The 14,864-nt window shown below is 41.0% G+C and overlaps 1 protein-coding gene across 3 annotated transcripts in view; it reads right to left on the bottom strand.

Moving 5' to 3' along the window:
• LOC144000355 (uromodulin-like) overlaps positions 1-14,864 on the bottom strand; it is a 58,602-nt gene that overhangs the window by 40,413 nt on the left and 3,325 nt on the right. For all 3 annotated transcript variants that reach the window (XM_077494147.1, XM_077494146.1, XM_077494145.1), the window contains 4 exons: positions 11,371-11,400; positions 6,408-6,554; positions 3,474-3,739; positions 3,268-3,393 (listed from right to left, as the gene is read on the bottom strand). In XM_077494147.1, the coding sequence (XP_077350273.1) occupies positions 3,268-3,393; positions 3,474-3,739; positions 6,408-6,554; positions 11,371-11,400 (569 nt within the window). The remainder of the gene's footprint in view (positions 1-3,267; positions 3,394-3,473; positions 3,740-6,407; positions 6,555-11,370; positions 11,401-14,864) is intronic.

The raw sequence follows: 14,864 nt of genomic DNA, 5'->3' as shown, positions 1-14,864 counted from the left end.
ATGTCCGACCGTGTGTACAAGGGCTTAAAGGTGGACAGGGTAAGGGCTGAGCGGACAGACTGGGGCAGGGAGTTCCAGAGGATGGGAGAGGCTCTGGAGAAGTCTTGAAGGCGAGCATGGGAGGAGGTAAATAGGGAGCTAGAAAGCAGGAGGTCGTCGGAGGGGACGATTTGGGCGATATCTGCAGATGAGGTTGGTGATGTAGATGGGGGGCGAGGTTGTGGATGGCTTTGTATGTTATGGTTAGCATTTTGAATTTTACACGGTGGGGGAGGGGAAGCCAGTGACGGGATTGGCAGAGAGGGGCAGCAGTCACGGAATGATTAGTGAGGTGTATTAGTCTAGCAGCAGAATTCATAATAGACTGGAGGGAGGAGCCTGCGCAAGGGTAGGCCATTAAGGAGAGAGTTGCCGTAGTCAAGGCGGGAAATAATCAAGGAGTGAACGAGTTGCTTTGTGGTGTCATTAGTCAGGAAGGGGGAATTCTGGAGATGTTGTGGAGGGGAAGGCGGCAGGATTTAGCCAGTGATTGGATATGGGGGCTGAAGGAGAGGTCAGAGTCAATGATTACACCCAGGACTCTGGCATGAGTGGAGGGACCAATGGTTGTGTTGTTGATATTAATGGTGAAGGATCGTGAAGGAGGAAATATAACAAGCTCAGTTTTAGAAAGATTGAGTTTAAGGAAGTGGTGTGACCTCCATACTGATATGTCATTCAGTAAGTTGGAGATCTGTGAGGAGATTGAGGGGGTGAGTTGAGGAGTGGAGAGATAGATCTGGGTGTCGTTGGCATAGAGGTACCATAAAGATACCATTGATCTCTGATAATTGGTGCCTTGTCCTACAAGAATTGGTCCAGTGGTCACTACTGAAATGTCTCTTGGTTATCCTAGACCTTAGTTCTCCATATACTGGCCCGGGAACCACCATGGAGCACTGGGTTGGATGTTCCTGCAGTCTGGACATTGTGTAATATGGATAAGATCTAAATCTCACAATGCAGCACTATGAGACTCTAGCAGAATATTGAGGTATGGAGCAAATATTAAAATTATATAGATAAGAACATTACATGGATGAGCAACACACGTCGCAAACAAGTAAAAGTTTCCCAGCACATTTACCAGCAAGCCTGCAAACAAAAAATATCCTTTCTAACTAGTGTGCTGGGAAACCTTTGTCTGTTTGTGTTGTGCATTGCCCTTCCATGTGCACCTTACTGCAAAGGCTAGTTATAAACTGGGGTGGTTGCAATCTTTCTGTATAGCTTGTCCATTGAGTTTGGCTGGATGCCTTCAGCTGCCATCATACTCTTGCTGCACAGCGAATGTGTCCCTGTACTTTTACGGAGTAGTGGACTCCAGTGGCGGCCCATCCACTAGGGGCGCATGGGCGCCATCGCCCCATACATTTGTCCAGCCCCCTAATCTACATACAGGGCTCCGGATGCATGAATTCCAATGGGGGGGGGGGGGGTTTGAAGCACGTGATTGGAGCCAGAGGCCCTAATAGGCTTAAAACAAGGTTGGGCTTGGGGCACAGAACATTACGCTCTGAGCCCACCCAGTTGTGTGATAATAGAGAATGAATATTCACTATTGTCACTGATCCTACTTCCGGCCAATCAGGAAGCAGGTCCTGAGACCCGTCATCCAATTGGTTGAAAGGACAGGTGATCCTATTGTATGCGCTCCAACTTGGACACTATATAGTTGGGGAGTTGGGGCCACAGTATATTGAGAAGCCTTGACTTGGGCACATCGGCTTCCACATAATTTGCAAATGTTTGTAATTAAAACATCTATTTTTAACGTGACTTGTTAGACAGGGAATTTTTTTATTTATTTTTTGCAGGCTAGCTGGTACGTGTGCTGGGAAACTTATGTCTGTTTGTGATGTGCGTTGCCCATCCATATATATTTTACTGCAAAGGCCAGTTATGATTTGGGATGGTTGAAATCTTTTTGTATAAAAAAGAAAATATAAACACTGTGCTAAAAGAAAAATAATTACCATGTATACAATGAAAAACCGCCAGCACAAAATATAGGATACACTATACACTGTCATACAGATGAATATAGAAGTGCAATACCTAATTCATGAAGTGATATAATACTAAAATAAGTGAATCAAACAAATAAATCCTAAATAAACAAAAATCAAAATAATAGACAAGTCATAGTCCATGGCCACACACAACCGTCCACAGAAAATCCCTAATACAGTGTGGAAACACAAAAAGTATAATGCCATGTGATCCATTCACAGTTCACCGACTATTATGTACGCCTTGTGTCCTCCACCAGCCACATTGTGAGGCTTATCAGAGGGGGTGTGACACTCACTCGAGAAGTCAGACAGTGCTCTTTAATCTACCTTCTCCAACATCATCATAGTATATACAAGCATAACAAAAAAGAGACTACTCTGGAATGATATGTCTATGAAGACCAGCTAAAAGCACTCACATCGATCCTCTGTATACAGTGTTCCAAACTGACTACAGCTCCCAAAACCCTCAATAGCAAAGTGTGCAAGTGCAGGTGTAGTGATGCCATGGCTTACGATTCCACCCAAGGCATTTTGTGCCCCTAAAATGTGTCATATTTGACTGAATGCATTGGGCAAAGCCAGAAACAAAGCACATAAAGCATACAAACCTCTCCTAAGGACCCCAAAATGCACAGCAGAAGCTTGGAGGGGGTCGGTGTCAATGACATCATTTGCTAGCAAAAAAGTTTTACCTTTGTAAATGTCAATGTGGCTGCAGCACTTTACAGAGATGCCCCTTCATGGGATTGGGATACCCCCATATATGTTATTTAAAGGAATTGTACATTTTTAATTTTTCATTTTAAGCATTAAAAAAATAAAAAATCACTGCTGCTTGCTAAATGTATTTTTCTAAATGTTTTTTCTATTGTACATATTTCCCAGGGCAGTGTCCACCCCCGATGCTATTTTTGACACTTTTGTACCTTTTAGCCCAAAAAATGGGCATTCTTTATTTGGAAGATATATGTCTCCATTAATTTCAATGGCATTCGGGGGGAGGTCTGGCATCTGAACTTCTTTGAAGGTCACTGAAGCCCTCCCAAGCAGAACCCAGGTCAGTTCAGATCATTTTCAATTATCACCTCTGCCATCTACAGATTTATATAGTATAATCAAAATTGAGTCCCATACATAAAGTGTCCATCAATAGAATGTTTTTGCCTTTACTAATACTGTAAGCTTCCTATTTGTCTAATATGATCCTTACCTTATGAAAATCAGTATAATAAAAATTAATCAATTCTCCATAACTAAGAGATATAATGTCTAAAAAGACTTCATACTGGGCAGCACTCACTGTACAATACCACCATTGGTACCACATGAAATAAACCTGTAGAGAAAAAAAAAAAATGTTTAGCTATGGATCTGAGATACGTAGATGATATATCACTTTACACAGAAGACTCTTACTTGGGACTTCTTTTCCTCCAGCAACCTATGAACCTCAGACAGGAGCTTAGTGTCCTTGTAATCTGTCATGGAGCCAACTGTATAAACCAAAATGATGGACTCAGCGGGGGAGATCTGCAGAGCTCTCTTCAGCCCATAGAGGAGGGACTGATTGCAGTTTGATAGATGGCTATAGTAATTATAATAAGCAGAATTGTCATCCCAAGTGTTTCTTTTTATGCTTTGTAAGAAACCACTCTTGTCATTGGTGATAGTTTCATTAGTTTCTAAAAATAATAATAATAATAATAATAATATTTTATTAAAAAGTAGAAAATGAATGCTCAAAATAGTTATAAACACTAACAGTAGCATAAGAAATAGTAAAAGAACAAAAACACCCTTTAAAGTGTTCATGTATTTAACTTAACAATGTAGTTTGTTAATATCAGCTTTGCTCAGAAAACAACTTTGCACATAAAGAGCCAAATTAAACCCATTTTCAGGTTAGATCGCTTTTCCATGACTGCCAAATACCACCGAGTGACTTGATTGACCCAGACAAGGATTCAGTGTGGAATGTTATACATATCATACTCTTATCCAGCATTGTTCATAACCTGATCCTCACTGCTGCACTCTGTATGATGTGCTTTATGTTGTACTCATGACTGCTGCACTCTGTACTGTATGTCACTGATGACTTCACTCTATAGGCTGTGCTAATCATTACATGTTCTGCTCTGTAGGCTGTGCTGTATGTTAAATACCCCTGACCTCAGCATTCTGTAAGTTGTGCTATACATTACATACTTCTGCCCAAAGGATCTGTTATTTCAACAGTTAATGCTTGCTTAGTACTCCCCAGCTCTTTTAAATAGGTTGTAAAGGCAGAAGGTGCATTCTAAGCATTAAGGTAAAAAAAAAGCTGTATGCAGCAGACTCCTTAACACCTACCCGAGCCCCATCTCAAGCCAGCAATATCCATGAATGCCTCGGTTGCCCTTGGCTAAAACACAGCAGCAGGGCAGCCATCAGAAATTTTTGGGCCCCTTACACAGCTTTAGGCCTGCCCCCCCCCCCCCCCGAGCCTGACTACCAACATTCCTCAGGGCTTGCCCACGGGCCATCCTACTGAGCCCACACAACGGCCACCTCACCTGTACGCACTCAGCCTCCCCTCATTCCTGTATATATGTCAGCCCCCTCACACCTCTATATATGTTATCGCCCCACACACCTGTATATATGTCAGCGCCCCACACACACCTGTATATATGTCAGCCCCTCACACACCTGTGTATATGTCATCCCTCCCCACACCTGTATACTGTATATGTCAGCCCCCCCCACAGACACCTATATATATGTCAGTGCCTCCGGAACACACCTGTATATATGTCAGCGCCCCACCCCCGTATATATATCAGCACCCCCACACACCTGTATATATGGTAGCCCCCCCCCACACACCTGTATATATGTCAGCAACCCCCCACACATATTTATATATGTCAGCCCCCCACACACATGTATATATGTCAGCACCCCCCACGCACCTGTATATATGTCAGCGACCCCCCCCCCCCCACACACCTGTATATATGGCAGCCCCTCACATACACAAACCTGTAAACCTGGCCCCTCCATGTACACAAACATCCCCCCTCTCATTCCCTCACAACCCCCCCCCCTGTAAAGAAGGTCGTCCCAGCCCATTTTCACAAAGCTGACATGTTGCTGAGAAGTATAGTAAAAATCATACGAGGGGTGATCATACACATATTAGCCAGAGGTGGCAGTAAAGAGCTCGATGTTTGAGCTCAATGACATGAGAACAGCAGAAGCTGTGAGATTGTTTCTGTAATGCACAACACGTTCTCCCCTTCACCTGTCCTACCTTCTTCTGGCCCGGATGGGCCCCTCAAGCCCCGGGGCCCCTTACTGAAGTCATTGGCTCCCACTGCTGTCAATAAAACTCAGTTAGCCAATGAGGAGAGAGAGAGTGTCTAAATGGATACACAGAGCTGTGGCTCTGCTCCTTCCCATAGTAAGCTGGAGGGAGGGGCCAGAAGCTCCAGCCAGGAACCTCAGAAGAGGGGGATCGGGGCTGTTCTGCGCAAAACCATTTCCCAGAGCACCTAAGTAGAACATGTTTGTTATTTTAATTGAAAAAAGATGAGACAATCACTTTATGTTCCCCTTAATGAAAAGCTTAGACCATGGGTTAAAGCGGAGTTCCACACACTTTTACAACTTTTTCTTAAAGGAAAGACCTCCCATCCACCCCTCGTTTTTGGATAACTATTTTTTTTTCCTCTTTCTTACTTTTTCTGAAGTACATAGTGTACTTCTATCCTAGCTCAGCCCAGGAAGCAATTTCCTCCTTCTCCCCCTCTGCCTTCTGGGACTTGTGTGTGTCCCAGAAGACGACAGCGCCATTCTGAAAGTGCGGCACGACTCGCGCATGCACAGTAGGAAACTGGCTGTGAAGCCTAAAGGCCTCACTGTTGGTTTCCTTTAGCTACTATGGCGGCGCCGGGACCCGATCAATGGACGGATCGGCCTGGAGGGGAGGGGGGGACATCGTGGGCTTCCTGGACAGGTAAGTGTACTCATTATAAGTCAGCAGCTACAGTGTTTGTAGCTGCTGACTTAAAAAAAAAAAAAAAATTGCAGCTGGAACACCAAGTTTTTTTTTTTTTCATTCATCTCAGTGTGTTAAATAAAGAAAAAAAAATGACGTATAAACAAGCAATGTTGGTGCGGCATTCTTCCCTGTTGTGTCTTTGTATTATAACAGGGGGATTGCCCCCTCCCCCTACCAGAATACTCAGATTGGCTGATCGATTCTAGTTTTCCACCAGATATCAGATCATTTCTACAAAAATGAAACATTGCTGAGAAATTGAAATGTTACAATGAAACAAGTAAAGTAGTGATTTGTGTATTTACCGGCATAGTCCAGGGTTACTGTAGTATATTGTCGTGTGATGCAGGGGAATCTGGATGACACAGAATCCAGAGCTTTCTCCAAGTAGGATGAATAAGAACTCCAATACATCCAATAGGCATCCATCAATACAGTGAGGGAGGTCCCCTCTGTAACCCCAAAAAAATATTCAGAAAATACAATACTGATTAGGTAAGACACATTGTAGTAAATGAGACTATAGACATGGATCACCAGTTATGTGCTTTGGGACATTTGTTTACATATAAATTATGCATTCTAGATGAATACGTAAATGTGAGCATACTGGAATCTGCATACGCCCCTTTAAAGTGATTGTAAACCCTTGTTATTTATTTATTTTTTCATCTAAAATAACAAACATGTAATACTTACCTCCACTGTGCAGATCGTTTTGCACAGAGTGGCCCTGATCCTAGTCTTTTAGGGGCCCCCGGTGGCTCTTGCACCTCTTCCACTTATCAGATAACCCCCTAGGAAAAGCGTCTCTCCCGGGGGGGGGGGGCTACCTTGCGAGCGTGCTCCAGAGTCCAGCATTCGGCGTCCATAGACTTGAATGCCGGAAATCGGCCCCGCCCCAACGGCTCCCGCATCATTGGATTTGATTGACGGTAGCGGGAGCCAATGGCTGCGCTGCTATCAATCTATCCAATCGAGAGCCGGGACCCTGTGCAGAGAGGGGCAGCGTGTCTCCACCGAGAGAAATACAGGGCTCGGGTAAGTAAAATGGGTGGGGAGGGCTGGGGGGCCGGTGATTGGCAGAAGTTTTTTTCACCCTAATGCATAGGATGCACAAGGGTTTACAACCCCTTTAATCATCTTTCCATATGGAAAAGTGATATTACATATATGCATGTATATTGACCATTCGTATAACACATGTAGTTGGTCCTTAACAGGATCATCCAATGCTATTGTAGTCCTTGTTATGTGGTGTCCCCAGTTCTTGGATTCAGAATCCATCAACCAAGCATATACACTTATATGTTGTATGTTTTATTTAATTCTCCCAGAGATTTCATATATATATATATATATATATATATATATATATATATATATATATATATATATATATATATATATATATATTCTCTGGGAGAATTACATTAAACATACAACATATAAATATTATATATATATATATATATATATATATATATATATATATAAAAATATTATATATATATAGAATAAATAAATAAATGATATTTATTTATTAACTGTATTTATATATATATATATATATATATATATATATATATATATATATATATATATATATATATATATATATATATATATAATGAATGGACTGTATCGCCACGGGGAGGAAGAATGGGGAGATGCTAAAGTAAACAAGCATCTTCCCGTTTTGCCTAGCAACAAGTGACACTGATCTCTGCTCCCTGTGATTGGAGCAGAGATCAGTGATGTGTAAAACACAGCCACTCCCCCCACAGTTAGCAACATACCCCTAGGACACACTTAACCCCTACACTACCACCTAGTGGTTAACCCCTTCACTGCCAGTGTCTTTTACACAGGAATCACTGCATTTGTATAGCACCGATTGCTGTATAAATTACAATAGTCCCAAAAATGTGTCAAAAATGTCCGATGTGTCGGCCATAATGTCGCAGTCACAATAAAAGTTGCTGATCGCCGCCATTACTTGTAAAAAAAAAATATTATTAATAAAAATGCCATAAAACTATCCCCTATTTTGTAAACGCTATAACTTTTATGCAAACCAATCAATAATCGCTTATTTACCAAAAATGTATAGAAGAATACGGATCGGCCTAAACTGAGGAAAAAAAATGTTTTTTTTAATATATTTTTGAGGGATATTTATTATAGCAAAAAGTAAAAAATATTGCTTTTTTTTTTTTTTTAATTGATGCTCTTTTTTTGTTTATAGCTTAAAAAAAAAAAAAAAAAAAAAAAAAACGCAGAGGTGATCAAATACCACCAAAAGAAAGCTATATTTGTGGGGAAAAAAAAGAAGTCAATTTTTTTTGGGAGCCAGGTCGCACCACCGCACAATTGTCAGTTAAAGCGACGCAGTGCCGAATCGCAAAAAGTGGTCTGGTCAGGAAGGGGGTAAATCCTTCCGGGGCTGAAGTGGTTAAAAAATCTCCATAGGCGATGCTTAATTTTTTAAGAATTGTCTCAATAATTGTTTCTCTCGCTCTACCGCACGCGACGATACCTCACATGTGTGATTTGAATGCCGTTTACATATGTGGGCGTGACGTACATATGCGTTCGCTTCTGTGTGCGAGCACGTGAGGATGGGTCTATTTAATTTTTTTATATTGTTTATTTTACCTTTATTTATACTCTTTAAAAAATATATATATTTATTCACTTTTATTCCTGTTACAAGGAATGTAAATATCTCTTGTACTAGCAATGGAGCATGACAGGTCCTCTTTATGGAGAGATGGGGAGTCTATAAGACCCCACAACTCTCCTCTAGCCTGGAAAGACTGAGGTAAAAAAAAAAAGAGAACAGTCTCAACCTTCCCATCCAAGTCACTGGCTTTGTTTACACTTGCCGGCTCAGACGTCGCACCCGCGCCTCTCACAGTCAGGGAGATGACTTTGTGAGTAAAAAATTTACAAAAATGTATCTGGGCATAGCATCACACCACCGCACAATTTAAAGTAACGCAGTGCCGCATTACAAAAAATGGCCTGGTCATTAAGGGAGGGTAAAATCTTTTGGGGGGGGCGAGTGGTTAAATGAACATTCATTTGAATTCTCTACTCCTTTAGTAAACTGACCCCAATGATTGGCTCCAATGAGATCACGTCTTTTTAAGACCTAGGATGTAGACATGTGCAATTTGTTTAGTTCCTATTTCGTTAATTCCAAAATTTCTGAATCTTTAAATTTCCAAATTTCCAAATTTCTAAATTTCCAAATTTCCAAATTTTCGAATTTTCGAATTTCCGAATTTCCGAATTCTCAAAATTTCCGAATTTTCAAATTTCTGAAATTCCAAATTTTCCAATTTTGGACATTTCAAATTTTTTTCTGAATTTACAAAATTTAGAAAATTTGGGAAATTGGGAATTCGGAAATTTGAACATTTTGGAAATTCGAAATTAGGAAATTAGAATATTTGAAATTAGGAAATTTGAATATTCAACATTTCATGAATTTGAATATTAAACATTTCATGAATTTGAATATTCAACATTTCATGAATTTGAAAATTTGGAAATTTGAAAATCCAAAAATAAGAATGAAAATCGGAAAATTAAAAAACGCGAAATTCTGAAATAATAACTAACTAATAATAATTATTAAATTATAGGTATTGGAATTTTCTTTTCAAATTCGGATTTTCAAATTTTGGAATTTCCGATTTTGTTTTTTTTTTTGCTTTTTTTCTGAAAATTTCTGAAAAAAGCAACAAATCTAATGAAATGAAAAGGAAAATGAACACATTTTTTGTCAGTGTACATGTCTACTAGGATGGTCAATTCCTGCCCCCTGGTTTAACTCATATGGTATAACCACTTGCTTACTGGGCACTTAAACCCCATTCAGTCCCAGACCAATTTTCAGCTTTCAGCGCTGATGCACTTTGAATGACAATTGCGCGGTCATATAACACTGTACCCAAATGAAATTTTTATCATTTTTTTCCCACAAATAGAGATTTCTTTTGTTGGTATTTAATTACAGCTCGGAGTTTTATTTTTTGCTAAACAAACAAAAAAAGATGCAAAAAAAAATCATGTTTTAATAGTTTGTTATAAAATTTTGCAAACGGGTCATTTTTCTCCTTCATTGAAGTGCGCTGATTAGGCGGCACTGATAGGCTGCATTGGTGGGCACTGATGGGCTGCATTGGTGGGCACTGATAGGCTGCATTGGTGGGCACTGATAGGCTGCATTGGTGGGCACTGATAGGCTGCACTGGTGGGCACTGATAGGCATAGTTAAGGCGGCACTAATAGGCACAGATAAGGCGGCACCGATGGGCACAGATAAGGTGGCACTGATGGGCAAAGATGGGCACAGATAAGATGGCACGGATGGGTGACACGGATGGGTGGCACGGATGGGTGGCACGGATGGGCACTGATAGGTACCACTGATAGATGGGACTGATGGGCACTGATAGGTGGCTCTGATAGGTGGCACTGCTGGGCACTGATGGGCGGCACTGCTGGGCACTGATGGGCGGCACTGGGGTGCAGCACCTTTGAGGCAGATTGTGGGCACTGTGGGTGGCACTGTGGGTGGCACTGCTGGGTGGCACTGTGGGCACTGCTGGGTGGCACTGTGGGCACTGCTGGGTGGCACTGACGGGGGGCACTTACTTTTTATTAGGGTGACACTGCAAGGGGCAGGTGGGCACTGGCAGGGGGCAGGTGGGCGCTTACATTGCTGGCCGTGATCGGGACTGATGTCCCGATCACGGCCGCCGGTGATCGGCTTTTTTTTTCTCCTCGCGCTGTCAACGAGAGGAGGAATACTAGCCGATTACCGGCTCCATTATGTCACCTGATCAGCTGTCATTGGCTGACAGCTGATCACGTGATAAGGGGTCGGGATCGACCCCTTGCACGGATCGGTGATCAGGCGAGTCTCATGGACTCGCCGATCACAGAGCGCGCCGCGCGCGCCCCTCGGGGCGCGCGCAGGCCGCTCGTACACGGGACGACGTCAATAGACGTAGTCCCGGAAAAGGAGATCCGCGCTGTAGCCGTCAATTGACTATAGCGCGGGTCTCAAGTGGTTAAATCAATATGTACAATTTCTTTTTGTGATGTAACCAACACGTCCAAATGGGAATTTTTATTTTATTTTATTGCTTATTTTAACCAAAATAAACGAAATTGTCTAAATCAAAGTGATTATATTTTTGTTATTTGTTTGACTGAATTCTTATATCAGAGATCCCTCCCTTGGTGACTTACCTCTCTGTGTACAGTTGTAGCCATCAGTACCTGAAGGAAAGGAAAAAAAACATTATATGATTTCTCTGCAAAGTATTCTTCTCTACAAAACGGGCAACAACTTCAACCGTTCTTCTTGCTTAAAGTCAACTCCACCCCCCCTGTCATAATAAATGTGTAAATAAGATACACTAGAGTACATATACATACAATATATTGTCAAAAGTATTGGTACACCTGCCTTTACACACAAATTAACTTTACTTGCATCCCAGTCTTAGTCCATAGGGTTTAATATTGAGTTGGCAATAAATATGTGCAATGCGTTTCGTAACAAATCGAAATTCGGACAAATTTTGCATCCTATACGTACATAAATATCGAATTTTAAATAATATGAAAGAAATTATAGCGCATATAAGGAATGAATTTGACATGATTCGAGATTCTATATAATGACTATCGACGCTCTACAGCAGGGGTAGGAAACCTCGGCTCTCCAGCTGTTTTGAAACTACACGTCTCATGAGACATTGCAAGACCCTGACAATCATAGGCATGACTCCTAGAGGCAGGGGCATGATGGGAATTGTAGTTTCAAAACAGCTGGAGAGCCGAGGTTCCCGACTCCTGCTCTACAGAAATAACAAATTATCCAAAAACTATTTGACGTAACAGAACGAATATAATAGAATGAAATTATATATTTTGAACAAATGAAAAGAAACAAAACAAAATTTTCCGTTGTACACAAGTCTAGTTGGCGATTTTTTTTATTTTGAGAATCTTGCAAACAAGAAAACACACCCCATTTTTTTTTTTTTTTTTTTTTACAAAAATACAAAAAAATGAATATTTCTTTCTTTGTGTATACATAACATATTGTATACACGACTAAACATAATAATAAAAGCTTACTTTAAGCTATAATATATGAACAAAAGTTTGTTTTTATCAACCAGGAGCAATATCCCTATATATATATATATATATATATATATATATATATATATATAAAATCATATATAATATAATATATTTATAATATATTTAATATTATATTAAATTCATTCATACTTAATATTATATTAAATTCATTCAAAAAATTATATATATATATATATATATATATATATCTATATATATCTATCTATCTATATATATATATATATATATATATATATATATATATATATATATATATATATATATATATATATATATATATATATATATATATATATATATATATATATATATATATATATACATATTTATATATCAATCATTAAACAGCCCAGACAAAAATTCTACGTATTACGCAAACTTTACTAACATTCTGGCCATGAAACATATATTATCGTGTATATGTATGGGTTTTTCTTCAAGCCAAACCCTTTAGCGGCCTGGGACCTTTGGGAGCCCCAAGGAGAGTATTAATGTGGTGCACACAGCGAATGGTGGGTGTGGCCAGATTACTCTTCCTGATATCATCATCCTGCCCTCCAGTGATGCCAAATCTGCCACCAGATGGAAACAGATTTGTATGTGACTATCTTAGTTACTTGGGGAGCCACAGAGAGCACCCCCCCTCCTGTACCATACCAGGCAACATGCCCTCAACATGGGGGGTTGGGGGGTGAGTGCTTTGGGGCAGAGGGGGGCCCTGCACCCTCCCCCACCCCAAAGCACCTTGTCCTCATGTTGATGAAGACATGGGCCTCTTTCCAACTACCCTTGCCCGGTGGTTGTCGGAGACTGTGGGCGGGGACTTATCGTGATCTGGAAGCCCCCTTTAACAACCTCACGCAACATTTTGTTGGGGTTCCCCTGCAAGATTCTCAGCACACAAGTCACACCACAAGGCAGATCATCTTGATCCGACTTCTGGTGCGACTTCTGTTCAATTCAATGGGCTCCCATAGAGAGCCATTGATTTTGAATAGAGACAGAGAAATGCTGTGTGTACAGCGTTAAGCTCCATTAAATTGCGTTTAACACCCTTTACCAGCATCTGGCATTTTTACAGCTCTAGCGCTGGAGCATCAGAATGCACTGGTCCTGGGTTTTTTTTTGGAAGCTTACAAAACACCTATGTCACTTACGCCATGGTGGGCATGAGGCCATAGCCTAACATGGAGAGGCATTTTTAAGCTGCACATGGTCGGACATGCCGACGGATTTTGGTCCAAACTTGTCCAGCATACACACGGTCGCACAAAGTTGTCGGTTAATCCGATCGTTTAGAACGAGTTGACGTAAACCACGTACAACGGGATTATAAAGAGGCCAGTAGCCAATTTCCTTTGTCTCGTATCTTATTCTGAGCATGCGTGGCACTTTGTGCGTCGGATTTGTCTACACACGATCGGAATTTAAACGATCGGATTTTGTTGTCTGAAAATTTTAGATCCAGCTCTCAAACTTTGTGCGTCAGAAATTTAAAAAGTCAGATGGAGCCCACACACGATCGGAATTTCTGACAACACAATACAATCGCACATTTTCCATCGGAAAGTCCGACCGTGTGTACAGGGCATTAGACTTTTGACTAAAATGGCATTTTAGTTTTAGTCGTATTTTAGTCGACTAAAATAGTATTCATTAAGGCTCGGTTCACACAGGGGCAACCCGACTTACAGAGCGACTTTGCAAGGCGATTTGGAGGCGACTTCAGCATGACTTTAAGCAATTTACAACGCGACTTAAAGTTGCCTCCAGGACAGGCGACTTTGGCTGTGGCCAATCACAGAATAATAAGCTCTCTGGGAGGGAGGGGTTAGCCTGGGTAAACTAATTTCTTTTTCTGTAAAGTCACTTAAATATAGAGGGAGATCCGACTTGGAGGCGACTTCCATTGAATTCTATGGGTACAAGTCGCCTAGAAGTCACCTTGAAGTAGTACAGGAACCTTTTCTGAAGTCGGCGCAACTTCAGTAGTGTACATCAAGATGGCTCTCGTTGACTATAATGTAATTCCCTAATGTGAAGAGACTTGGGGTGACTTGAGGACTGAAAAGTCGGAACCTAAGTCGCTGTAGTTTGGACCGACATTTTAGTCTACGAAAATGTTTTAATCGTTTTAGTTGACAAAATGAACACAGCTCTGGACCATATTGATTTTGAGCCATTGCGGTTCATTGGAGGCTGTGGTAATACTATTGCCGGGTACACACGACCGGACTTTGACGAACTAGGTCCGACGGAATGAATCTGTCGGATATTACGATCGTGTGTGGGCTCCATCTGACTTTTTTTTCCAAAAAGTCCACTGAACCAAGAAATAAAACATGTTTCAAATCTTTCAGACGGACTTGAGTCCGGTCGAAAAATCAGTTAGTCTGTATGCTAGTCCGACAGACAAAAACCATCGCTAGGGCAGCTACTGGCTACTGGCTATGAACTTCCTTATTCTAGTCCGGTCGTGCGTCATCACGTTCAAATCCATCGGACTTTGGTTTGCTTGTGTGTGGACATGTCCGTTTGTTCAGAATGTCAGTAGGAACTCCGCCGAA

This window comes from Lithobates pipiens, unplaced genomic scaffold (assembly GCF_037356315.1).
Source record: "Lithobates pipiens isolate NorthernLeopardFrog02 unplaced genomic scaffold, aLitPip1_a1.2 Scaffold_22, whole genome shotgun sequence".
In the NCBI taxonomy this organism is placed as follows: domain Eukaryota; kingdom Metazoa; phylum Chordata; class Amphibia; order Anura; family Ranidae; genus Lithobates; species Lithobates pipiens.
This window is presented reverse-complemented; position numbering and strand designations above follow the sequence as displayed.